The 27552-nt window shown below is 48.6% G+C and overlaps 1 protein-coding gene across 2 annotated transcripts; it reads right to left on the reverse strand.

Annotated features, from left to right (window-relative positions):
- Positions 1-4983: 4983 nt before the first annotated feature.
- Positions 4984-24987, reverse strand: P2RX4 (purinergic receptor P2X 4). Of its 2 annotated transcripts, none has more exons than XM_010599868.3 (12): positions 24825-24987; positions 19206-19353; positions 15797-15868; positions 15616-15688; positions 15071-15167; positions 13238-13318; positions 12992-13133; positions 12769-12905; positions 7627-7720; positions 7441-7506; positions 7063-7158; positions 4984-6021 (listed from the first exon to the last, which is right to left on the reverse strand). In XM_010599868.3, the coding sequence occupies exons 1-12, from the start codon at positions 24956-24958 to the stop codon at positions 5995-5997; spliced, it is 1167 nt and encodes a 388-aa protein (XP_010598170.2). In that variant the 5' UTR covers positions 24959-24987; the 3' UTR covers positions 4984-5994. The 2 variants fall into 2 exon arrangements, with proteins under 2 accessions (XP_010598170.2, XP_064128247.1); XM_064272177.1 differs by lacking the exon at positions 24825-24987 and adding an exon at positions 24715-24733.
- Positions 24988-27552: the final 2565 nt, after the last annotated feature.

Consider the following 27552-nt stretch of genomic DNA (forward strand, 5'->3'; position numbering starts at 1 on the left):
AGTTATGGTGGGAAAAGTTTTGCTTAAAGGACTGACTGTGTTTCTTCTGAAAGCGGGATTCTGAAATAGTTGACTGAACTGTGGTAAATCTCTTGTTAAATGACCAAAACTTCAGGGTGAAATCTGACACTTCCATGTATATTACATGGCTTAAGATTAGACAACAACAACAACAACAACATGTTCAATTCTTCAGCCTGAACTTAGAGTAGTTCAGAAATTTAGAGCTTCCAGGATATATTTCATTGCTTCAAGCGCGTGAGCAGGGTTTAGAGCCAGTGAAATCCCTGCCTGTGTATCAGCAGCTTAGTGTGTTTATAACCCGTGTAGTCAGGAGACCACAGAGATTTGTTTTCATCTTAAACACTAGCTGATTGTTGTAGTCAGTGAAATAGGTACCCAGTTTCCAGAGAGCCAGTTAGGACATGCTTCCACTCAACTAAGACACGGACAATCGTCATTCCATTCAAAGTTTTGTTAGGATGCACGGAATAACTTTGGGGGGCGCTGGTTTAGAGAAGATTGTGGAAATGCAGGACGGTCCTCAGGGCGTGAGGGAACTAGAACTTGGCCCAAGGGTTCCTCTTTTGTAGCCAAAAGTCCAGAAAGGACAGGTTTTCCTTGTTTGACGTTTAACCAATATTGAGAAGTTTGCTTGAAGTTCAAGTGTGAGGTTTCCCAGAGCCACACGTGGGTAGGTGTGAAGTTCCTGGGGGGAGAGAAGGGGCTGGAAGGACCACCCAGGACTGTCTGAGCTCAGTGTCCCTGTGCTTTGTGGAATTGGGGCTGGGCACTCTGAAGACACACTTTCCATAGTTTCCCTCTGATCAGTGCAGGTCCAAGGCTTTTTTGCGGACAGCAGTGGGCCTTGTTCCTCCCCTGCTTCCGTCCACACAGCCCCGGGCTTTCTTGGCTTCCATAGATATTTCTCAACCTTAGCCCTCCTTTCTTGCTATTTGACAAGCAGCACAGAATTAGAGAATGCTGGGTTAGAAGCACAAAGGACACCAGGTCCACCAGAGGGCTGTCTCCACATCTTGCCTGCCTGCCTGCCTGCATTTTTTGTCACCTGGTACTTCCTCTTGCCCTCCTAAATTCTAAGTTTATGGGGAAACCGCCCCTTCTGTTAGCATTCGGGCTAGTTGCAATAAGCACCTTGCAGTGGTTAAGGTTGACTGGTCCTTAGCATTCGAGCAGGCCTCCTCTGTGGGGTTCCTCCTGTGTTCACACGGTGGCATCCGACAAGGCCACTCCTCCCCACCCTGCAACTTCCCGGCTCAGATTTCACACATGAAACGCCAGCGACTGGCTCCCAGCTGTCCAGATGAGTGGGCTAAGGGAGGTCTACCTGATGGCTTTTTTTTACAAAGAAATGCCAAAGAAAGCTTTGGGAAGAAACCACCACCCCCGACCCTCCTAATCCCAATGGGGAAAAAAAAAACCTCATAGTGACCCTATAGGACAGAGTAGGACTGCCCCATGCGGTTTCCAAGGAGCACCTGGTGGATTCAAACTGCCGACCTTCTGGTTAGCAGCCGTAGCTCTTAACCACTACGTCACCAGGGTTTCCAGCCCCACCGAAAGTACGGTAAAACCTGTGAAAGCCGGGGCCCGTGTAAGGCGGAAACCTGTCAGAGAAGGAAAACTCAAGTATTTTCTGCTAAAACTAGAGTGACAGAAAAGTAAAACTGCACCCAAAGGCGGACAAACAAGGCAGTTCCCGCGAGCTCCGGCTCTCACAGGCTTCACTATCAGCTGAGGCGGCCGCATCACAGAGCACTAGAGCACCCCTTGAGTGGACCACAGACATACTGATTTTTAAAAGCCAGTTCTGTCAGAAGGGGGAAAAGCTGTCGTGAGCAGCTTCCTCAAGTGGGCAGAAGGACACCCTCAGTTTCTCCTCTTGCTGGCTCGTCCGTGGGATCAGTCTGGTGTGAGCAACCTGTGGCCAACACAGAGGCCTGGAAGAGAGCACAAGCCCTCTCCCCCTTTCCTCTGCGTCTTCCCACCTATCCCTCAGCCTGACGAGCACATCCGGTGGAGCCCTTTGAGCCCACTGTGGGCACTAGGGGTGGAGAGGCGCCTCCCCGCTGGCCTGGCCTTGCGGGGGAACCAAGGCTCCCATCCTCCAAGCCTTTCTGGAACCAGGAGAATCCACATACAGGGCCTCACCTGTAGCCCTCACCCAACGCTCACAGGTGAGCTTGCTTTGCTGAGCAGAAGGGCCGTGGCCCCTACTTGTTTCCGAGGTGCTAGGGAAGGTCTCCAGGTCTTGGTCCCACTTTCTCCTCAGCCGGGCCGGCCGGGTCTTGTGGGACCGGGACTTTCTACCCTGTGACCCAGTGCATGCTGACCCTCGTGGTTTATTCCTGGTCCTTTCTACTATGCATTTCCTTTTATCAGGTGTACAGAGTTAAATACTGTGTATTTATCACTTAAAGTACATGGACTTAAGAGAAAATAAGCCTTTGGTGTTTTTTTCACAGACGTTTAAGCTTCCCTGTAAACTTGAAATAAACGGACAGCAAAATGGTGCAAAGCCTGGGCCTCTTGGGAATCTTTTGTGGGCTGTGATTTATTTACATCTAGGCTGTCTATGGAGCCCTGGTGGTGAAGTGCTTAAGAACTTGGCTGCTAACCAAAAAAGGTCAGCAGTTCGAATCCACCAGCTGCTCCTTGGAAACCCCATGGGGCAGTTCTACGCTGTCCTATAGGGTCACTATGAGTTGGAATTGACTCCAAGGCAACAGGTTTGGGTTTGGTTTTCTCGGTAGGCTGTCTATCCTTATGTCTGTTTTCCTTCCTTAGGCCAACAGTGAGATGGAATAGGCCAGGCCAGGGCTAATGTAGTCAGTATAACCCTAGTTTAGAGCACGTCAGAGGACCTGGCTACTCACAGTGGGGTCCCCAGGCCAGCATCACTGGGAAGAAAGTTAGGAATGCAGATTCCCAGGCCCCATCCCGGACCAGTCGATTCAGAACCTGCCTTTTAACAAGCTCTTCAGGTGAGTTATCTACACATTGACATTTGTGTAGGGGACAGGTAATTGCTAGATGCTGGTGGAGGCCAGACAGGTGAGCAGCCAGGGAGGCAGTTTTAAATGCACATTACTAAGTCTTGTCCTGTGGGCCCGGAATGGTGGAAGACAACTGTACCCTGTAAGCTAGGTATTAACCCATTTTATGGATCAGCTTCTCGTCACCGAGGCCTGGAAAAGTTAGGTCAGTTGTCTAGGGTCACACGATTTGACAAGAAGCAAGACTAGGCTCTGAATTTGTCAGAAAGCCCTCTCGAACACTAGTCTCCCCCGGGGCCTTGCTGTGGCTGGTTTTCATAGTCTGCAGACTGAGGCGCTCTCTGCAGGCCAGATTCTGAGGGCTCCTGCATGTGTGTATGAATCCAGCACACGGCATTTCCTGGATTTGGGGAATGTCCTTGATTTTCTGTTATCAAGGGACAGCAGACAAGGCCTGAGAGAAGCTTGCTGTTCCAGGCTGCAGAATAAGAACACTGAAATGCTGGCCTTTAAGAATCTACCGCAGGGCATTTGTATTCAAAGACCCCACAGAGAATCTGAGGAAAGCTCAAAGAAATGCATAAGGTGCATCGTTTTGCAGAATTATAGAGGCTTCAGAGGCTCCCTGAAGTTAATCCATGGGCGCAACGTTACTTGAGAATGCCGTGAGTGGGGAATACGACAGGAAGCAAGAGGACTCCAGGGAGTAACAAGCAATGCCACCCCCGCCCCTCACCCCAACTTAGTTGCCGTCAGGTTGACTCAAATTCACGGGGACCCCATGTGTGTCAGACTACAGCTGTTCTCCACAGGGTTTCCAGTGGCTGATTTTTCAGAAATAGATCACCAGGCCTTTCTTCCAAGGCACCTCTGGGTGGACTTGAACTGCCAACCTTTTGGTTAGCAGCTGAGCACTTAACTGTTTGCGTCACCCAGGGGCTCTCTGGCTTAGAAAAGGGGAGGCTGAAAGAGGTCTTCCCTGCTCCTGAACACAGCCAGTAACTGTTACTCCTTCACTGGAAGGTCATCAGTAAACCATTCCTAAGGGTTCCGGCTGCATTTCAACCACGTGTTCAAACAGGCATTTAAAAGAACCGGAACTTCGTCAAAGGGGTCTGATAAATTTTTTTTTTTTTTCTTCCTTCCCCAAACAAGAAAAATCCAGGTTGGTTATTTATCCTGCAAAAGCAGAGGGCTTCTAAAATAAACTGTCTTCAGTACTCGGAATTGAATTCATGGCAAAGGGGAGGGGCAGACTGCTGTCTTTAGGCCAATCTGAAACACCTGATGCAGAATTAAGTCGGTGTGAAGTTAGATATAGCTGTATTACCATTTCAGAACAGTGGCAACAAGGGACCCACAGGTGGTGCTTTTGGTGGGAGACTTCTGGGAAGTAAATGGGAAGCGGGGAGATAAGCCATTTCCATGTGATCTAGAAGATGTTGCCTTCACTACAGTAAAACTTGTGAAAGCAGGAACCCATGTAAGGTGGAAACCTGTCAGAGAAGGAAAACTCATTTTCCACTAAAATGAGCAATAGAAAAGTGGTTAAGACTGCATTCTGTCAAAGGCATCCTGGGTTGGGGCTCACTGGAGTCTCTGCTCTTCCTGAGACCTGGGGTGGGTTCGTTGGGGCCCCGAAAAACAAGGGTGTCCCATTGAGTTCCGGCTCTCACAGGTTTCACTATTACTGCGATTTTATGCAAAAATGTAAACATGGGTAAAACAAATAGTCACTAGAGGAAAGAAAAATCATGTAAACTTAAACAGGATTACAAGCTAACACGATCAAACTTCTTAGGCCTTTACGATTAAAGTAGGGGAAAGAAAAACCTGCCTAAACTCCAGAAACACAGGTTGTGTCTGGAACCTTTCCTGAGTGCAGTGAGCTGGGACAAGTGGGTTTACTGGTCGAGGGAAAGAGGTGGGACAGAAAGTTCCGGTTCAAGGTGCGAAAACACAGGGATTAAGAAGGTGGTTTGTTTTAATGTTTGGTCCTAAGTCACGTCAATATAGCTCTTTTCAGAGGAAAAATCCTGACTCCATCTCATGGCTGTACGTGCCACACCCAGGTCCGGAGCCAAAGAGCAGCCCAGCTGTGCTCAGAATCCAGTGGCTACCACACAGGGACCTTCCTTCCCTTATAAAGTACCTGAGCAGAGCTGCCATGCCTTGGAGTACTGGACCTGTCTGTCCCCAAAGGGCTGGAGACAGGAGCTTTGGAGGAGGGTCAGCCCAGGAGGCCACAGGCAGGCCCCAGCCCATGGGCACAGCAGCATGATGGCTGGGGCCCAGAGCTTGGCCCTGCGACCCCACCCCAGGTCGCAGGGACAGCAGGGGCCCCAAGGACCCCACCCCAGGTTGCATGGACAGCAGGGGCCCCAGGGACCCCACCCCAGGTCGCAGGGACAGCAGGGGCCCCAGGGACCCCGCCCCAGGTCACAGGGACAGCAGGGGCCCCAGGGACCCCGCCCCAGGTCGCAGGGACAGCAGGGGCCCCAGGGACCCCGCCCCAGGTCGCAGGGACAGCAGGGGCCCCAGGGACCCCGCCCCAGGTCGCAGGGACAGCAGGGGCCCCAGGGACCCCGCCCCAGGTCGCAGGGACAGCAGGGGCCCCAGGGACCCCGCCCCAGGTCGCAGGGACAGCAGGGGCCCCAGGGACCCCGCCCCAGGTCGCAGGGACAGCAGGGGCCTCAGTGGCCCCTGCCAGGTTGCAGGGAGAGCTGGGGCCCCAGTGACCCCACCCTAGGTCACGGGAACAGCAGAGGCAACCTGGCCAAGAACCAGATTTGTGCCTTCTCTGCAGGACAGACAAACAGATCCTATATCCCAAATTCAGGAGCTGCTGGGAAGTCCTGAAGTCCTTGTGCAGTGGGGTCAGAATCTGGATCACTGTCTGGGGTCATCCGGGCAGCCTTTCCTCCTTTTTCACGGGTCCCTGGTGAGGGCTGCAGGGAGCCCAGGTGTACGGACGGCATCACCGGTTTGCCTCACCACAGAGGTTCTGCAGAGAAGGGAAGCAGATGAGTGTTCACCACACGTGCTGCCCCCAGGCGAGCTGGGACCACGTGGGGCAGGCCAGAGCACTGCGATGTCCTTAGAGACTTCAGGAAGACATCACAGCTGAGCGCACTCAGGTAGGTCCTGGTGCGGGGATCTCAAAGCATGCTACCTGTTAGGGAGTGAACATTATGCTGCAGTCCTAACCCCTGGTACCTGTGAAGGTAACCTTGTTTGGAAATAGGGTCTTTGAAGATGTCATCAGTAAAGTTAACATGAGGTCATACCAGACTATGGAGGGTCCTAATTCAATTACAATGGTGTCCAATAAAAGAGAAAACACACAGAGACACAGACAGGTTAACATGAGGTCATACCAGAGTATAGAGGGTCCTAATCCAATCACAGTGGTGTCCTCTAAAAGAGGAAAGACACAGAGACATGGACAGGGAAGCTGGCCACGCAAAGATGCACCCACAAGCCAAGGAACACCTGGGGCCAGCAGGAGCTGGGCAAGACGAGGATCTCCCCCTGAGCCCGCAAACCAAGCATGGCCCTGCTGACACCTTGATTTCAGACTTCTGGCTCCCAGAACTGCAAGAGAATATATGTCTGTGGTTTAAAGTCACCCGCTAACACAGCAGCCAGCTCCTCTTGGCAGCTAAGGCGTACATGGACATGGATTTTTGTCATAATATTCATGACCATGACTAGCTTGAGATGGCATTAATTAAAAACAAGAGTAAAAAAACATAACTAGCCTGAGATGGCATTAATTAAAAACAAGAGTAGATTTTAAAAAGTGAGTCCACTTGAAATTAAAAGTATGAGGCAAATCCTAGTACAGGTGGTCTAGAGAGAGCAGACAACGAGGGTGTGGTGGGTGGGGTTGGCAGCACACAAAAATGGCAACCACCTTTGTAGAGGAGCCTCACATCGACCAGGCCCCAGGCTCAGAGTCCCCCTCATGGGTGCAGAAGATGCTGACAAATGAGGTAAGGTTCTCAGACCTTCAGGCCTACTGGGAGGCAAGGAGGCGGCCTACCTGTTCATAATCGTCCACGTATTTGTATTTCTTTTCCCGATAGTAGTACCTTTTCTTCATGCAGTAAAGGACTATGATGTCACACAACACTGTTGCCTGAATTGGGCCCAGAGTGAGAAAGAGCCAGAAAGTGTTAGTCCCCATTACCCTGTTGGTGCCCCGTCCCAGGAAGCCTGGAATCTGTACTGGAAAGGAAAGGCACCTCTATCTCGGGAGAAAGCTAGGCCCCGAGGGGCGCAGTCTTGGAAGGGGAAGGGTGGAGGAGGGGATGCGGGTCGTGGGAAACAGCTCTAGAACTAGGTGGAATCTAGGGTCTCCTCTCAGTGCTGAGGAGACCCCGGCCCCAGCGGAAGTAAATGTCCAGGCTTAATTACTCACCACACCCAGCAGGGCCAAGCCGGAGCCCACGTTAATCATGGTAGGGATGATGTCAAATTTCCCAGCCTGCAAATGACAAGAGAGAGAAGAAGTTGCGCTAGGGGTCGGCAAGAGCAAATAGAGGGTAGGTAGTGGGCTTGTGCCCCTGGCCTTGGGTGCCAGCAGCGAGGAGTCGGGCGATGCTACCTTCCCAAACACCATGACGTCGAAGCGGATGCCGTAGGCCTTGATGAGGGTGCGGTGCTCTATGCCTGCTGGGTCGTTATAGTACTTGGCAAACCTGGGGGAAGGAGGAGGGGTTAGAGGAACACAGCATGGGCCAGGTGGGATGAGTGGCTGGATTTACTGCTCAGGGTCCCAGCAAATGGAGGTTTGAGCAGAGCTGGTGCTGGCTAAAGATCTGCTCTACCTGCTAGGCAGACTCAGTTTGGTACCCCTGGGTTTCTCCTGCTAAGGTGGGCCATGCAGCAGCAGGACAGGTGGTGTGCGATGCTGGCAGAGGGCACAGGAACAGTTCCCCCCAGTCATCACAACAAGATGGCTCCTATGGCTTAAGCCAGAACCTCCTACCCTGACCATCCTTCCTGATGTGGCTGAGCCACCTGCCCCCTCAGGGATGCCCTGGCCACTAGTAGGGGCAAAACCCAGCCAGCACAACCTCCAGGACCGCTTAGGGGCACTGCGGTCAGCTACAAAACTCACAGCTTCAGCACCAGACTTTTTTAAAGAACCACTGATCCATCGAGAGATGACTGGATGAACAAAATGTGGTCTATCCAGACAGTGGACCATTATTCTGCCATAAAGAGGAATGAAGCTCTGATACGTGCTACAGTGTAGGCGAACCTCAAGAACATTATGCTGAGTGAAAGAAGCCAGACACAAAAGGGCAGACGTGGTCGGTCTCCATTCGTATGAAATGTCCAGAAGAGGCAAATCTAGAGACAGAAAGTCGATGAGTTGGTTTCTTAGGTCTGAGGGTGGGGTAGGGGGGACAGTAGGGAAGTGAGTTAAATCACAGAGTTTTCTGGGGGTGACAAATGATTTAAAGTTAGTGGTGATGGCAGCACAACTATGCAAACGTACTAAAAAAACATTGACTTATATACTTCAAGTGGGTGGTATGTGAATTATATCTCAATAAAGTTGTTTAAAAAACAGGGAGGGAGGAGAGAACTGTTGAGACATGATACCACGTGCTGCCCTGTGTCCACAGGGAGCCAGCAGTAGCCTACGCCCTAGGCCCGTGACCTATCTGGCTCACATCTGCCATGTTGTGGTCAGCCTAGGGACCTCGGGTGGGGCCAGAGGCTGGGAGACAGTATCCTTCTTGAGGGCCCTACTGCTTCTCTCTGTCCAAGCCAAGCTTGAGGTTCCCCACAGTGGTTTCTACAAGAACTGGGTGACAGTTGAGACGGGGCAACCCAAATCTAACTCCCCTACTAGAAAACCCTATGGGGTAGTTCTCCTCTGTCCTATAGAGTTGCTATGAGTCAGAATCAACTCGACAGCGATGGGTTTGGTTTATTTGGTTTTTGACAAGTATTGCAATACAACAAAGGGCACATGAAAATGTACGCAGCTGCAGATTCTGTCGCCTCAGGGAGTGGCAAATAGGACCCAACCCTGGCACACTTACCAGATTACAAATACGAACTAAGGCTTTTTCCAAGGCTAAAACCCATATCCCCTGCACCCTGGAATTCTGGGGTAGGCTCAGTCATCCACAAACCAATCCCTGGACCAGGTGACAGGGGCCTTTGGACTGGAGGAGCACAAGATCATCGCATGATCAAAATTAATGACCAGCCTGGCTGAGGCTGCCCCAAGAAAGCTAAAGCCATCAGCCCCTCAAAAATCAACTGGAAGTTCCTCAAAAAGTTTAACAGAACTACCATATGACCCAGCAGTTCCACTCCTAAGTATGTGCTCAAGAGACTTGAAAGCGGGGACTCAAGCAGATATTTGTACACCAATGTGCACTGTAGCACTATTCTCAAGAGCCAAAACATGGAAACAGCCCAAGAGTCTGTCTGCAGATAAATGGATAAACAAAATGTGGAGTATCTGGACAATGGAATATTGCTCAGCCATAAGAAGGAATGAAGTCCTGACACATGCTAAATATGGGTAAACTTCAAAAATGTTATGCTGAGTGAAGTAAGTCACACATAAAAGGACAGATATTTTAGGATCCCACTTAATATGAAATATTTCAAAGAGGCAAATCTATAGAGACAGAAAATAGATTCGGTGTCACCAGGGGCTGGGGGAAGAGGGTCGTTGTTGCTGTTAGTTGCCATCGAGTCAATTCTGACTCATGGTGGCTCCATATGCGCAGAGTAGAACTGCTCTGTAGGATTTTCAAGGCTGTGACCCTTCAGAGGCAGATCGCTATGCCTGTCTTCCAAGCAGTGGGTTCAAACCATCAACCTTTTGGCTAGTAGTTGAGCGCTTAACTGTTTGAAGGGTGTTCTAGAAATAGACAGAGGCAGGGCCAAGATGATGGAGTAGTCAAATGCTTCTGGTGGTCCCTCTTACAACAAAGACCCAAAAAAGCAAGTGCATTGATTATATATGACAATCTAGGAGCCCTGAACATCAAACGCAAAGTTGAAGAATCGGACTAAGCAACAGGGAGAGAGAAAGATGGTTCAAAAGCAGTGAGTAGTTGCCAGACCTGACCCAGTGGGAACTGGCACCGCACAGGCTGGATCTACTGGTGCTAACGCGGTGAAACAAGCAACAGCATTTGGGACATGTTTTCCACATCGAGAGAGACCGAGCAGTGAAGAGTTCACTCATGCCTCCAGAATCAGTGAAAAGCAGCCTTATTGGCATAAGATAAGTACTTGCATCTAATCTACCACTCAAACCAAAAAACACCCGTTTGGAAAAAACTCTCTCCCACTTAACTGACCCCTGCTCCACACCAGCCCCAAGCCAGGCTCAGTGATAGCCACTTTCCCTGGGCTGGAATTAAGACCTGTTGTGTACCCTGAGCCATCCTCCCAGCCTTGGAAAAGGAACAAATTAACAGGGAAAAAATAATCTGCTGCTCCCCTAAGCTGGGAACTCAGGGCAGAAGTAGCTCCTTTGCCTACGCACAGGCATAAGCGATCCACGGACTTTGAATGCCTTTCACCTAGTCACAGCCACCCGCCAACACCTGCATAGACCTGTGTGGGCCCATTTCAACAGCATAGACCCTCATTAGCACAGTACAACAGGGTATATACCTGAAGTCTAACTTCAACTCTTTCAGCTATATGGTGGAAAGGCAGGTTCGTGACGTTTGACACTGCTCTGCCTATTAAGTAGGGTCCTCACCTACCCACATCAGGGGCCTGAGGACTGGTGACTTCACCCACGCCACCTAGCCACCCTTGGCAGGGGTCCAAGGATAACTGGTGCTTCCCAGTCCTTATGGCCAACAGCCTTGGGTGCCCATTGTCGGGCTGCAAAACCCAGCCACCTAGACACTCTAGGGAACAGGGACACGCTTTCCTCACAGAAACTCAGGGGCAGTTGTCAATCCCCTGCCTTGCTCAGCACATGGCCCCCCTACTGCAGCCAGATACCTGTGCCTACACCAATCATTTCTGCTTGTCTAAGACTGTAGGTGAGAGCCTGCAACACGCACTTGGTGAGTGACTACCTCGATACCTGAGCTGAATCCATACAAGAAAAGTAAATGGACTCCTGGGTTTATATACCTAGTAACTGCCCTAACCACCTGGTGACAGGACATTAGAGCTTCAAAGGCGCCAATAATCAAACTAGCTCACTCGAGCAGCCTACTTGGGCATATCAAACCAAAACAAGAAGCTGGGACACTATAAGCAAACATAAAATAAAGAAAACACAATAACTTATTGATGGCTGGGAGACAACAGTCAATATCAAATCATATAGGCAGACCATGACGGCTTCAGCAAGCTCCCAAAACAAAGAATCAAGAAATCTTCTGGATGAAGAAAACTTCCTGGAACTACCCGAGGTAGTATACAAAAGATTAATATACAGAACTCTTCAAGAGATGAGGAAGAAGATCAGGCAAAAAGCAGAAAAAGCCAAGGAAGGTACAGACACAGCATTAGAGAAACTTAAGATTAGACAAGAGCATAATGACAAAATATAATAGGCTGCAAGAATCCATAGAGAGACAGCAAACAGAAATTCAGAAGATTAACAATAAAATTGCAGAATTAGAGAACTCAATAGAAAGTCATAGGAGCAGAATTGAGGACATGGAAGTCAGAATTAGTGAGATTGAAGATAAAGCACTTGACACCAACTATTTGAGGTAAAAATCAGATAAAAGAATTAAAAAAAAAATGAAGAAACCCTAAGAATTATGTGGGACTCTATCAAGAGAAATAACCTATGAGTGATTGGAATACCAGAACAGTGGGGGGATAACAGAAAATTGAGAGACTTGTTCAAGATTTGTTGGCAGAAAACTTCCCTGACACCATGAAAGATGAGAAGATATCTATCCAAGATGTTCATCGAACCCCGCACAAGGTAGATACCCAAAAAGTCACCAAGACATATTATAATCAAACTTGCCAAAATCAAAGATAAAGAGAGAATTTTAAGAGTGGCTACGGATAAACGAAAAGTCACCTACAAAAGAGAGTCAATAAAAATAAGCTCAGACTACTTGGCAGAAACCATGCAGGCAAGAAGGCAATGGGATGACATATATAAAGCCTTGAAAGAAAAAAATTGCCAGCCAAGAATTACATATCCAGCAAAACTGTCTCTCAAATATGAAGGTGAAATTAGGACATTTCCAGATAAACAGAAGTTTAGGGAATTGGCAAAAACCAAACCCAAATTGCAAGAAATACTATAGGGAGTCCTTCAGTTAGAAAATCGATAACATCAGATAACAGCCCCAGGCTAGAACACAGGAGAGAAATAGGTAGTGGTGATTGCTGCATAATACAGTGAATATAGTTAACGCCAGTGACTTGTACACTTAAAAATGGTTAAAATTGCAAATTTTATGTTATAAATTAAAAAAAAAAGGCATCTGCCCTCAGCTGCTCTGGGTGTATGGACTCTGCCAATGACCTCAATCTGTTTCCTCAGGTAGGAGAGGGCAGGGAGGGCTCTCACAGGCCAGGATGCCACAGGTGCCAGCCCCTGCTCAGGACTCCCTGGCAGATGTCCTTCTGCACTTGGACATGAAAGGGGAGCCTTGCCCTTGGCGGTGCTGCCAAGAGCTGGTCTTGGGGGGCCTGGGTGCCAGCACTGGGAAGAAAACCAGTCATAGCCACCCACCAACACCTAAGAAACAGGCCCTGCATTTGCTCCCACCTGAAGTTGTAGCCGGGAGACACGTTGTGTTCAGTGTCACGGTTGTCGAGGCGACGGAAGGAGTACCTGGGCAGGCAGAAGGCAGCAGTTCGGTCCAGGTTGCAGTCCCACTTGATCTGGATGCCCATGATGCCACCCTGTGGGTAAGTGGCAGACAGAGAGTGTGACCTCTCAGTACATGTCCCAGCATGAGAGGCGTCAGGCCAGTGAGGTCTGCACCTACCTGCACAGCCATGTCCTGGAAGCTGTGTCCCGCGCTCGCCACGATTTTGCCCAGACGGAAGATGGGGCAGAAGGGGTCTGTTTTAGCGTTGTAAATGCACGATTTGAGGTAGGAGGTGTTGACGGTGGGAAGGATGTTCCTCCTAAAGTCAGGAGGAAGCAGACATAGGAGCAAGGAAAACCTTGGCGAGGAGGAGCCAGGAGCATCTCCAGGATGCCAGGGAACTCACACCTGGCCACCACTTACTTGCTGAAATTAAACTTCGGATACCAGATGTTGTTCTTAACCAAAAGGGTGAAGTTTTCTGCAGCCTTTAAAAAAGCAGGCCTGAAAAACATTATAACATGTTATTAATAAAAGTATAAATTAAGAGTATAAATATGTGTGTGTATATACATGTGTATATACATAAATATAACACATTGTCATCAAGTCAATTCCAACTATAGGATGGAGTAGAACTGCCCTAGTGGCACAACGGTTAAAGCAATCGATTGCTAATCAAAAGGTCAGCGGTTTGAAACCACCACACATAGCTCCATGGGAAAAAGATGTGGCAGTCTGCTTCCATAGAGATTTACAGCCTTGGAAACTCTATGGAGTCACTGTGAGTCGGAATTGACTTGATGGCGGTGGGTTTTATATCCACGCACACGCCTTCTACCTACATAATATTTTTAAAAAACACTTGGACGTGTCTTATGATGTTATTTGTCAAGAAAAAAGTCTACCATTGCTAGCACTTTCTACTGTCCTGCGCTTGAATACTAGGTCAAGAGAAGAAACTTGTAACCAAGCCTTCTGGTTTCTTCCTCACATGGGAGGACAGGGCCCTGCACCAGGGCCAGTAAAAAATACCAATCGCTATCAAGCCAATTCCAACTCATAGCGACCTTATAGGACAGAGTAGAACTGCCCCACAGGGTTTCCAAGGAGTGCCTGGTGGATTGGAACTGCTGACCTTTTGGTTAGCAGCCAAGTTCTTAACCACTCCACCACCAGGGCTCCAGTTCACCAGGGCAGTGAAATTTAAGAACCTGAGGAACCGCTACTGTGGGGGGCATCTTTTGGCCTCACTGGAATGCATTCAGCCAAAGGCCTGCCGTTGCTTTTCAGGACTTGCCCCCAGGCAGGTGTGCTCAGGGCAGTAAGAGACAGATCTAGTTTTACAAGTCTAAACAGGTGATTTTCACCTGCAGGGATTCTGACCTCTCCTGAAAAGTACACAAAAAGCACCCGCTTCTTGGAGGAGGTACCACCTCAGCTCCTGGCTGCTCCGTGTTGGATCTGCCTCTGAGGGCACCCTACTTCTTTTGTGGGTGTCTACGGGTAAATCTGACACTCGATTGACCCCTCTGTTGAAGAATTTGCTGGATCCAGGTGGGATCTTTGACGTTATAAACAACACGACCCATAGTCTTCCTGACCCTGGGACAAGGGCAAGACAAAGGACAAGCAAGGCAAAGTCCACCCCTACCCACAGCGATGGGCTCAGGGGTGTGGTTGGCAATGTGATGACAGACAGGTCTAGAATCCATGGACAATCTGGAAGAGAGACTCTGCTTAGGGGGGAATGGAAGGCCAGAGCTGCCCCCTGGACTCTTCCCTGGGTCCTGCCAACATGGAGGGAAGCAGAGCCAAGAGGGGGAGACCCTGGCACTGTTCCTGGAGTTCCGGATCTAGCTGCGATCTTTTTTGTTAGCTGAACCAGTAAACTGCCGCTGCTGTGTGTGTGCACACACGTGTATGCATACAAGTGCAAATATATGCATGTGTGTGCAGGCATGTACGCATACGCATTCCTCTGTGTCTGTATGTGCACTGAGGACACTGGGGACTGTTTCCTGTCAGCTCTCTGCAGCTGACAGTCCTAAGAGCCAATTAAGCGGCCTGCACATCATCACGTGTAACAAGCCCACAGCCACCTTGCTTCTCCTCGTCACCGCGCAGTGGCTGAGAACCACTGCTCCTGAGAGGCTCCAATCCACACAGATACTAGGAGCCCAGGCTTAACTCCCCACCACCACCCCTAAGCCTGAGACCCTCCATTTATGGCAGGTCATCCCCCACAGGACTCACTTGGGGACATAGGTATCATTCTCCAGGGGGCACCAGGCTGCCACTTCACACGTCTTCGTGGTCCTGTTGAACGGCACACACCTTCCTGTTGCAACTCCTACAGGGACAGGGGACACAGGTCCACGGGGGTCTCTCCTGTTCTCTGCCTTTGCGGGGGTGGCACCTTCCTCAGGTAGAGAGGAGAACCGCACTCCCTACAGTCACTCAAGGCATTCCCACTCTGGGTGGAGACTGTCCAGAAATTGGAACTAGAGGACAATGGTTGCCTGAGTCCCACGCACATTGCTGCCAATTTCAGGGCCCAGGTCAAGCCAAGCCACAAGATAAAGAAAGACCAGGGGGCTCCCATGACAGAGGTGGACACAGAGAGGGCTTTGGGGCCCCAATCCTGACATCAGGCTCACCAGGGGCCACGTGAAGGCATTGGGGAGTTTGTCCCTGAGATTTCTCTATCAGAGAAGACCCCTGGGGGCTGACCTATCTTATCAGAGGCCTCCCTCCCCAGGCTAAGTTTCTGCTCCAGACTGCGTGGCGTGTGCCCCTACCGTTGCTGTGGGTGCCTGCAGAGCCCGCAATGCAGTTGGCGTCTGATTGACACACAGTGGTTTTACCTGGAATCTGGAAAAAGAGGAACAAGTGAGAACAAGTTCCACAGGGCCCAGCCCCTCACACAGCTGGACAGGCGCAGAGAGGGCACCCCAGCCTCTTCCCCGAGAAGCCGCCTACCTCAGGACAGACGCCCTGGGTCTGGTTCATGGTGAGGATCATGTTGGTCATGATAAAGATGGAGTTTTCCTCCTGCAGAGCAGGGCGAGAAGGAGGCACCGCTGTGTGATTCCTCAGGAGAGTTGAACAATAGCCGCTGAGAAAGTCCGACATTTATGTAATAGGAGGGTGTTTTCCCTTCTCCCACATGCCACGCACAATTTAGACAACTAAACCTATTGTCCTCCTCTTGTCTATAAGAGTCTCTAACTTAATTGAAAACAGGGCCTCCAACAGATAACTGTACAGTGTGGTTAGGCACTCAGCTCACAGCAGCACCATCCTCAATTGCCCAAAGGTAGAAATAACCCAAGTGTCCATCAACGGATGAATGGATAAGCAAAATGTGGTCTATACATACAATGGAGTATTATTTAGCCATAAAAAGGAATGAAGTTCTGTTACACGCTACCACGTGGACGAACCTGGAAAACATCATGCTGAGTGAATGAAGCCAGTCACAAAGGACCACATATCGTCTAACTGCATTTATATGAAACATCCAGAATAGGCAGACACAGAAAATAGATTAACGGTTGCTTAGATTTTTTTTTAGTGCTGTAGGGGTAGGGAGTGGGGTGGAAAGGGGAGTCATTGTTCATGGGCATGGGGTTTCCTTCTGAGGTAATGAAACTGCTTTGGAACTAGACAGCAGAGTTGGGCCCACAACACTGTGAGTGCACTAAATGCCACTGAACTCTTCACTTTAAGGTGGCTCATTTCATGTCACGTGGATTTCACCTCGATTAAAAAAAACTGAGCCTGTAACCTGAACTGTTCGTCAGTAAAGCCTTCACTTGTTGATGGAGGAAGAGCCGATGACCATGGAAAACATCCTCTGCAACCAGGTTACCTCCAAGGAGTAAAAACACGAGGCCTCAAAGGTCTCATATTTGGCTGGTTTTCTTTCCTAACAGGAATTACAAAAGAAGAGTCTCAAGCAGACTCCACCAGGGCCACGAATCATTTCTCCTTCTGGGAAGATTCTGTTTTCTCCTAGTAAGTATGAAGGTGCCAAAGGATTGATTTAGAGTTTCCAGAGGGCAATTCAATTGGGATGAGACTGAAGAACTCAAATAATGACCTCCCAATATGAGGAATAAAGGATAGAAATCAAACCTGTTGCCATCGAGTCAATTCCAACTCACAGCAACCCTATAGGACACCGGAGAATTGCCCCATAGGGTTCCCAGCGCTATAATCTTTACCGAAGCAGACTGCCACATCTTTTCTCCCGTGGAGTGGCTGGTGGGTTTGAACCTCTACCTTTTGCTTAGCAGCTGAGTGCTTAACCACTGTGCCGCTAGGGCTCCTTAATGACCTCTCAATATAAGGAATAAAGGACAACGACCCCCAAAATTCAAGATGAGCCCTCATTTTAAAATGCGACATCAGAAGTGTTCTTCTAGCATTTCATGTTCCTGTGAAGGGCAGAGTCAGGAGCCGTCTGGGAATCAGAGTAACTCTGGGATCAGAGAGTCTGTAGACATCCCCACCCCCAGGTCTGACAAGATGGCAGAAGCCCTGGGAACAGCTGGCATCCTTCAGAGAAAGGCCTATAACAAACCACAATGGAAATGGCCACAAGATGAGGCATGAGAATATGGCATGGGGCCAGAATCTCTTTCCTAACACCCCGTCATGTTCCCAGGTGTTCAGTTAGCAAATGCACTCCCTACTTGGTGCTTCTAGAAGGCTGCTCCTAAGGTTCTCTTGAGTTAGACCCCAACAGTTCAGTATGGTCTACTTTCTGTCTCCTATCTCTAAAGCTTGTGGGGATTTTCAGTATGGAGATGAGCCAAGTAGATGTTTGGTTTCCAAACACAGAGACAGAAGGACATTGGTAAAGCTCATAAAGAGCCTCTAGAGCTCACCCAGCCCCAGCTCAGCTCCGCTACTGAAGGCAGAGTTGCCGGATATTGCTTTCCACTGATAGAGCGGGAGGAGGGAAGGGGGCTCCTACCCTTCCTTGGCTCAAGTAAACATCCAGTTGCCATCAAGTTGATTCTGACTCATGGCGACCCCATGTGTGTCAGAGTGAAATTGTGCTCCATAGTTTTCAGTGGCTGATTTTTTTCAGAAGCAGATCACCAGGCCTGTCTTTCAAGGTACCTTTGGGTGAACTTGAACCTCCAACCTTTCAGTTAGCAGCCCAGTGCACTAATAGCCAAGTGTTAATTGTTTGCATCACCCAAGGACTCCCAAATAAACATACTGAACATGATATTCTGAGGGCCAGCCAGGACAAGGCCAGGCCTGCACATGAAACAATGGTCTCTGCTGAGACAGGGCCATGCCAACAGGACCACCCAGGGCCAGCCAGCCAGCAACCCCTGTTCCATTTGACCTCTGTACCTCATTAGCTTTCTCTTCTCTCTGGGCTCCTCCCAGAACTTTCTCTTGAGAAATCAGGGGGATGTGAACTCACATGAAGCAAGAGTTTCTTAAATCCTTGCCTTCCTTCACAGAGCTCTGAGCCAAGAGGTGGCTCAGTCCCCCATCTGGTCACCCTGTTACCCTAGCACATAAACGATCTGGAGGGGTATGTCTGGGTTGCCCATGTAAACATTGTCACCATGGCTACAGAGAGTCAATATTTAACTTGGAGCTTTGCGGATTAACAGACTTGAGATTGGGAGGCCGCATCTCACTATTTCTTCTTTCCCTTTGTTCCTGATGGAATCCTACCTGGGAATGTTTGTTTCTCAGTTTAGCTTTTGGGCTTTAATTGCTGCTAGCATTTTCACATTGTCTGAAGAGATGTACCTTGCGGATTTACAACAATTCAAAAAAAAAAAAAAGAAAAAAAAACCTGTTGCCATCAATTCCGACTCATAACGACCATACAGGACAGACTAGAACTGTCCCATGGGTTTCCAAGGCTGTAATCTTTACAGTAGGAGACCATCAGATCCTTCTCCAACGGAGCGGCTGGTGGGTTCAAACCACCGACCTTTTGGTTAGCAGCTGAGCAGTTAACCGCTGCAACACCAGAGCTCCTTTTATAATACTAAAGCAAATACAGAATGTGGAAAGGGACTGATATTGCCACTCGAACTTCTCCCAGGATTTAACACCTTTGCCTCCTTGTCTTTCAAGACTAGAGACAGATCGCTGCCCAACCAGAAAGCTTCCCGTTTTTAACCCAGCCATGCTCCAGAGCTGAAGAACCATAGCTGACTGAGTATTACCTGTGAGACCCTAAGCCCAGAACACATGGGTTTGCACTGGTTTCTTGGACTAAAGCCATTCATGCTGGGCATCGGTGATGTTAGAATTTTGGCAGTCATTAGTCAGTGTGCCAAGTCAGTACAGAGAAAGGACCTAACTAAGGGCCTTAATTAGACACAAGTCCTGATGGAAGTCATACCTGAGCTGGAATTACATAGTCGGCCACATCCCAGATCCGGAATCCAAGTTCAGAGGTGTTGGTCACAGCCACGCCCTTGGCCTTGATAGTAACTGAGCTGACCACGGAGTCAGTTTCCTGGTAGCCCTTCTCCCACACAAATACCCACCTGCAAAATGAAAGAGACCTCTTAAATTGCCATTAGGATTAGGTGACTTTGAACTGATGCCAGGGAGCTTGTTAGGCAGAAGCTGAAAGTTCACTGTTTACTAATTATGTGACTTTGTAAAAGCTGCTTAACTTCTGGGGGCTCCGTTTCCACTTTTGCAAAATGATAAACTCAAAAAACCCAACTGGTTGTGGTCAAGTCAATTCTGACTCATAGCGACCCTACAGAACAGAGCAGAACTGCCCTATAAGGCTGTAATCTTTACAGAGAGCCCTGGTGGCACACTGGCTTAAAAACTTGGCTCCTAGCCAAAAGGTCAGCAGTTCAAATCCACCAGCAGCTCCTTGGGAATCCTATTTTTTTTTTTTTTTAAATCTTCACAGAAGCAAACTGCCAGGTCTTTTCTCCTGAGGCTGGTGGGTTTGAACCTCCAACCTTTCAACCACCACTGCTCCTTCAATATGGGGAGCACCTAGCAGAGTGCCTGTTGGAAACATGAGATGGTACAGGTAAAGCTGTTAGCACTGTCACGGGTACAAAGAAAATGCTCCAGGGATGCTGTTTTTATTATTAGATATCTGAGCACTTCCAATGCACTGTGACCCGCGGGGATCACCAAGAGGTACTAAAAATTATGATGAAAGGAGTTACCATTTGAGTGTTTAATCTCTGTTTATTAATTTAATCCTGACCACTTTATGAGGTTGTTGTCATTGGGTGCCATCAAGTCAATTCCAGCTCAGAGCGACCCCATCTGACAGAGTAGAACGGCCCTGTAGGGTTTTCCAGGCTGTAATCTTTACAGGAGCAGATTGCCAGGTCTTTCTCTTGCAGAGCTGGATGGGTTCAAACCACCAACTTTTTCTGGTTAGCAGCCAAGTGCTTAACCCTTGCGCCACAGGCCTCTTTACTACATGAGGTAGGAATGATTATTATCTCCGTTTTATAGAGGAGGACAGGGAGACAGAGAGGTTAAGTAATTTGCCCATGGTCACACAGCTAGGGAGTGTCAAAGCCAGGATATGAACTCAGGCCTTCTGCCTCTGAAACTTACTCTCTTGCTCGCTATGTTATACTCACAAGAAAAGTGGATCCCAACTTTCAAGGAATTTTTATAATAATTTCTTACTTATTCTCCAAGAATTCATGTACACTTGTGTCCTCTGAAATAAGGACCAAACTACCACCCTGAATAATTAAAAATATAAAGGCATGAGCACATACTGATTAGGACAGTGGAGCACAGACTGGAGCCAAAAGCTCTGGGTTCATGGCTCAGCTCCACCACTCACTAGGCATAACTCTGGGCAAGTTTAACCTGTCTTTGCCTCAGTTTTTCCCATCTACAAAACGGGAATGAAAAAAGGCCTTCACGGGGATTGTAGTGCCGTGAAATGACATAATGCATGTCAAAGGCTTAGAACATAGTGAGCATTTAAAGAATGTTAAACTCTGCTGGCGCTGCTGATACCAGCTTGAGAAAGCCCATTGTTAATTTTTCAGGAATTTGCAGGTCACACCTTGATATGGATTGAATTGCATCTCCAAAAAAGATATGTTGAAGCCCTAACCCCTGGAACCTGTGAACATACTGTGTTTGGAAAATAGTCTTCAAAGATGTTATCAGTTAACAAGAAGTCATAGCTGGGTAGGGTGGCTCCTAATCTTTTATGACTGGTGTCCTCATGAAAACAAGGAGCCCTGGTTGTACAGTGGCTAAAGCACTCAGCTGCTAACAGAAAGGTTGGCGATTTGAACGTACCAGGTGCTCTGCAGGAGAAAGATGTGGTATTCTGTTTTCATAAAGCCTGTAGCTTTGGCATAACAAAATGTATTAAGAAAACGTTTTGCATCCCACTTTGGTGAGAGGTATCTAGGGTCTTAAAAGCTAGCAAGTGGCCATCTAAGATGCATCAATTGGTCTCAACCCACCTGGAGCAAAGGAGAATGAAGGACATCAAAGACACAAGGTAATTATGAGCCAAGAGACAGAAAGGGCCACATAAACCTGAGACTGCATCAGTCTGAGAATGGAAGAACTAGATGGTGCCTGGCTACCACTCATCACTGCCCTGACAGGGAACAAAACAGAGAATCCCTGATGGAGCAGGAGAACAGTGGGATGAAGGTCTCGAATTCTTGTAAGAAGACCAGGCTTAGTGGTCTGACTGAGACTAGGGGAACCCTGGAGGTCATGGTCTCCAGACCCTCTGTTGGCCCAAGATTGGAACCATTCCTGAAGCCAACTCTTCAGACAGGGATTGGACTGGACTATAAGATAGATAATGATACTGGTGAGGAGTGAGCTTCTTGGCTCAAGTAGACACATGAGACTGTGTGGGCAGCTCCTGTCTGGAGGGGAGATAAGAAGGCAGAGGGGCACAGGAGCTGGTTCAATGGACATGGGGAATACAGGGTGGAGAGGACAAATGTGCTGTCTCATTACGAGGAGAGCAGCTAGGAATACATAGCAAAGTGTGTATAACTTTTTGTATGAGAGACTGACTTGATTTGTAAACTTTCACTTAAAGTGCAATAAATAAATAAAAAGATTACAGCCTTGGAAACCCTATGGGGTAGTTCTACTCTGTCCTATAGGGTCTCTGTGAGTCGGAATCGGCTTGACGGCAATGATTTTGTTTTTTTTATGGGTCCTTATAAAAGAGGAGAAGAGACACAGAGAAAACACCATGTGACACTGTAGCTGCACACCAAGGACCAACTAGGGTTACTAGAAGGTGGGAGAGGCAAGAAAGGACCTTTCCCTAGAGCCTTCAGAGAGACAGTGGCCCTGCCAACACCCTGAATTTAGATGTCTAGCCTCCAGGACTGTGAGACAAATCTCTGATGTTTTAAACAACTGACTTTGTGGTACTTTGTTAGGGCAGCCCTAGGAAACTGATATACTGCCGGTAACTTGACATCAGCCATGGTGGGAGTATTTATACCACAAAAATGGGCCAGTGCTACAAGTCAGGGTTCCTCCCCACCACAGCTATTGTTAAACAACTACCAGCAATTATGATTATTTCTAGAGTCAAGACATATTAACATTTCCCTCCCCTTCTTATAAGCTCTAGAAGCTGACACTTCAGAAATTCACTGGTTTTGGTTACTCATTTATGGGTTTGTCTGATCTGAGCAGTCCCCAAATTCATTGCCCATCCTAGAGATGGACCTTCCCCCTGGAAAGTCCTCTTCTTTAGGGCTTCTTGGAATTAAGCTGCAATATAAGCTTAGGGCAGGTAGGTCACTATTACTTTACCACCCAGGACGGCGAGTTGCTAAATCAGAGAAAAATGGTTTCACATCAGTCACCACCATGTGATTAGCCATTTCCTCATCACGCACTGATAACTGAGCATTACAGCAACTGGCATGTTTGGTCACTTGTTGAGGAAAGGCTCCTGTGGGTCACTGTGGGAGAAATAAACCAAAAAACCAAAAAAAAAAAAAAAAACCCATTGCCGTCAAGTCAATTCTGATTCATACCAAGATGAATCGGATCAGGAAATTGAGAGTTAAAAAAAAAGAAAACTCCTTAATTATTCAGACCCTTAGTCAGTTTTGACCGTAGCAAGACAGGTAAAAGCAAAATATTTGCTGCTTAAAAAATCCTCATGATCAAGGTAATGAACATTTGGTAAGGAACTCTATCATCTGTGCCGCCCAACAGAAATATAATGCAAGCCACATATGTAATTTATAGCTTTACAGTAGTCATGTAAGAAGCCCTAGTGGCACAATGGTTAAACACTTGGCTGCTAGCTGCAAGGTTGGAGGTACGAGTCCACCCAGAGGTGCCTCGGAAGAAAAGCCTGGCAATTCATTTCCAAAAAGCCAGCCATTACAAACTCCATGGAGCACAGTTCTTTTTACTCCGACACACAAGGGGTCGCCGTGAGTTGGAGTCCACTGAATGGCAACTGGTAGTGAGTCTCAAAATTTAAGGGTACATCACAATTGTTGGAATGTGAGAGAGGGAATGGGGGAAGAGTGGGTGATGGTGGTACTACCTCATTCTTGAGACTTAATGAATCCAAATCTGGGACTGGTTCTGATGTAGAGGTCATACCTGGAAAGCCATAGCCCGGACTATTGTCAGTACCTACTGCTGCTGCGTACTGCAGGTGAATTCCCTGCAGCCATGTTAAGAGATTCCAAGTCCCACCCAGGCGTATGAATCAGAAACTCCAAGGAGACGCCTGGCGATCTGTTATTTTTATACAATTCCTCAGGTGAATTTCTCCTGATTAGGTAAGTTCAGGAAACACTAGGTCAGTGCTTTCCAAACTTGGCTGCACATTGAAATCACCTGGGGAGTTGGTCATCCTTCGTACCAATGAAATCAGAAGGTTTAGCAATGGGAGCCAGCAATCAGTGGTTCCAATGTGCAAAGTACAAAGTGTGGGGACCACTGTGCTAGGTCTTTTAAAAACGAGCAGCAAATGAGCAGGTACACCTGCCAGCTCAGCAGCTGCAGACACAACAGTCAGGTGACCCTTTAAAGTGGGCCCAGTTGGTGAGGTCATTTCCTTCTCTCTCCAGTTTCATTAAATTGTAACGTACTCATTCGATCAAAATCCAGCATTTAGTGAGGCCTCGAAGTGGCAGAGGAGTCTCTGGTGGGTGCAAACAGTTAACAAGCTCAGCTGCCAACCGAAAGGTTGGAGGTTCAAGTCCACCGACAGGTGCTTTGGAAGAAAGACCTGGTGTCTACTTCTGAAAAACCTGCCATTGAAAGCCCTATGGAGTTCTACTCTGACACTCATGGGTCCCCATGAGTTGGAACAGACTTGAGGACAATTGGCTTGTAAGGTGGTAGGGTACCTATAAGCCTTTGCATAGAGCAGGTGGAGCGATGAGGCTAAGGCAGGTCCACATACCAAAACTCCAACAACCCCACAAAACAAAGTGAACTTTCAACACGATATGCACATAACTAGGTGGCTGACTAAGAGCAGAGAACTTTTTGCAAGCCTGCTTTCTTCACTATCTGAGTGACCACATGGTGCTCTGAGGAAAGGCACGGAAACCACAGACCCAACAGAAAATAAGTGGAAATCCCAAAGCTTTGAATTCTGTCAGCAGATCTTCAGATAGGACTTGAAGAGCCAAGATTGAGACGTTTAGGGCAAGGCGCCCCACGGCCAAGGGGGATCACAGAGCAACTCAGAAGGTCAGGAAGCAGGAAAGGCAAGCGTGAAGGGCTAGCCAGGCTCTGGCCATTACGGCACAGCAGGGAAGCGGCCCTCCGGCCCCGGAACCCTGGCACCGAGCCCGTTCTCCCCGCCTCCCGCGGCGGGGGCACAGCTGCAGCCACCCGGGCCCGCAGGTGGGTGTCACCAGGTGGAACCCCACCTGGAGGGCGCCCGCGGGTTCACCCGAGGCCCCGGGCCACCACGAGCAGGTGCGCCCGCCCCAGGCGGGCGTCGGCCGCGCTCCCTCGGGCCCCGGGGCGCCGGGCTCACCCGATGACGTAGGCCAGGATGAGCAGCTGCACGGCGCGGTTCATCAGCCCCACTTTACGGCTGCGGATGAGCACGATGCGCGGCGTGTCGTACTCGAACAGGAAGCCCGCCAGGACCGCGCAGCAGCCCGCCATGGCGCGCGCTCCCCGCCGCCACCGCCACCGCCGGCCCGGCTTCGCACGCCGCGCTCTGCGCTCTGGGGCCGCCGCCGCGTCCCCGCCCCGAACCCCGCCCGCCCGGCCGCCCGCGGCGCCGCCTTTAAGGGAGGCCCGGAGGGAGGCGGTGCGTGCTGGGGAGGAGCCCGGGCGAGGCGTGACCTCCCCTGGGGAAGGAGAGCCCCCCTCGGGGGTGCCGGGGAGGAAGCATGGCCCTGTGAGTGACCTCCCCCTCGGGAACGTGTGACCCCCTCAGGGGGGGCCTCGAAGAATGACCCTCTCAGGGACCTCTTTCTCAGGGACAAGTGACCCCCCTCCAGGGGGACCGTGAAGAACGACCCTCTCAGTGACCTCTTTCTTAGGAACGTGTGACCCCTTCAGGGGGGCCTCGAAGAATGATCCTCTCAGGGACCTCTTTCTCAGGAATGAGTGACCCCCTCAGGGGGGCCTCGAAGAATGACCCTCTCAGGGACCTCATTCTCAGGGACAAGTGACCCCCCTCCAGGGGGACCGTGAAGAACGACCCTCTCAGTGACCTCTTTCTTAGGAACGTGTGACCCCCTCAGGGGGGCCTCGAAGAATGATCCTCTCAGGGACCTCTTTCTTAGGAACGTGTGACCCCCTCAGGGGGGCCTCGAAGAATGACCCTCTCAGGGACCTTCTTCTCAGGGACAAGTGACCCCCCTCCAGGGAGACCGTGAAGAATGACCCTCTTAGTGACGTCCACTTCGGGAAAGAGCAACCCCCTGTGGGGAACTAGAAGTACAAGTGACCCCTCAGGACGTCCAAACTTGTACTGGCTCTACTTGGGAGAGGGGGTGGCAGCAGCACCTTCTCAAACTGGGGAAAAAATTAAATTATCAGGTGTCCTAGGAGCCCGTGGCTGTGGCCACACATCCTACCAAATACACTACTCCAATTTCTTTGTCACAGGCCAGAGAGGAAGGAGCCATGGCAAAGTGAGGGGGTGGTGTTTCTGTGACCATCCTTTCAACTGCTGACGTTTTATCACAACTTTAGGGAGAATTGGAAAATAGAGGGAAAGTGAAGAAACATCACCCCACCATTTGAACACAGTTTTTCACATGTTTGTTCATCCTCTTCAGATATGTTTTCGTGGATAGGTTTTATAAGGAGTCCTTATGGTGCAGTGGTTAAAGCACTTGGCTGCTAAACAAATAGTTGGTGGTTTAAACCTACCAGTTGCTCCTTGGGAGAAGAATGTGGAACCCTGCTTCGGTAAAGATTTACAGTCTTGAAAACACTACGGAGCAGTTCTGTTTTGTCCTATAGAGTCACTGTGGGTTAGAATTGACAGCAGTGGGTTTTAATAAGGACCCTCCGTGTTCCAGGCACTGTCCAGTGAACAGAACCATCAAAACTTCCTGCCTGCATGGAGTAGAAATTCTAGCAGGTAATCGTCATTTTTAATGTTCTCGGAGAATATGCCATGATTTCCCTCACTATAATGGCTTCTAATGCATGGATCCTATGTGTGATCTTTAACAGGTAGTTTTATTTCATCATCTAGATATGATTCCTAAGCCACAACTCGTTTTTTTTCCCCGCAAATATAATGAGGTAAATAATAAGAGAATTTACAGAAAACAACAGCGTTTGCCTATAGAGATGGAATTGAGTTAGAGTGAAGGAACAGAGCTGCCACCTGTCACAGTCCAAACTGGTCCTAGGAAAAGGTAACAGGTTAAGAGGACTTTTAATCTTTCATTCAACAGGTATTTATTGAACTACTGTTGTGTGGTTGGCAGTGTTCTTGGAGCTGAGAATACAGAGAATAGACATGAAAGGTCTCTGCCAATAGAGAGCCTGAATCAACTGAGGGTTTATATTTTTTGTAGAAAAGGTAAACTTGAAATCATACAAGCAAACCCAGTTGCTAGAGCCTCATTAGAAAGGGACCTAAAAATGTTTTCCTTAAGAATCAAAACCTATTCTCAAGCCCTCATTAACGTTTATTCTGTAGTAATGAATTGGTCCCAGTCTTACAAGTCTTGAATTGAAATGATTTGCTTGCATATTGGAATGAAGTTAGTTGAATGTAGAAATACAAGTTTTCCTAAATTTCTATTTGGTAACCTATCCTTAGGCCCAGAGAGGTTGATTCTGAAAAATGATTAGGATAAAAAAAAAGTCATTTCATTTACATTCTTGTCCTTTGTGTACGTTCTTTTGTAAACAGCTTTGTTGTTGTTAGGTGCCATAAGTCGGTTCCAACTCATAGCGACCCTGTAGGACAGAGTAGAATTGCCCACTAGGGTTTCTAAGGAGTGGCTGGTGGATTTGAACTGCTGACCTTTTATCGAGGTATAATTAACATAAAATAAACTGCACATATTTATAATGTACAATTCGATAATATACATACTTTGACAGATGTACAGTATACACCCATGAAACCATCGCCACAATCAAGATAGTGAATATAATCAATGTACTAGCCAGAATAATCTTAGTATTATATAAAGTAAAAATAAGTGCTGATTATAGTTTGGGGTTTCTAAATATGCACATCTTAATCACATGTGGTTGATTTTTTGTTGTGTGCTTGACTG

The sequence above is a fragment of the Loxodonta africana genome, chromosome 19, assembly GCF_030014295.1.
Source record: "Loxodonta africana isolate mLoxAfr1 chromosome 19, mLoxAfr1.hap2, whole genome shotgun sequence".
Taxonomy (NCBI): domain Eukaryota; kingdom Metazoa; phylum Chordata; class Mammalia; order Proboscidea; family Elephantidae; genus Loxodonta; species Loxodonta africana.

Coding starts and splice junctions, on each gene's coding strand:
- P2RX4 (XM_010599868.3), bottom strand. CDS start 24,958: ATGGCGGGCTGCTGCGCGGTCCTGGCGGGCTTCCTGTTCGAGTACGAC. Junction 19,354..24,824: donor ATCCTGGCCTACGTCATCGG/GTGAGCCCGGCG, acceptor TTCATTTTGCAG/GTGGGTATTTGTGTGGGAGA. Junction 7,721..12,768: donor TCTCCCGGCTACAACTTCAG/GTGGGAGCAAAT, acceptor TCCTTCCCCCAG/GTTTGCCAAGTACTATAACG.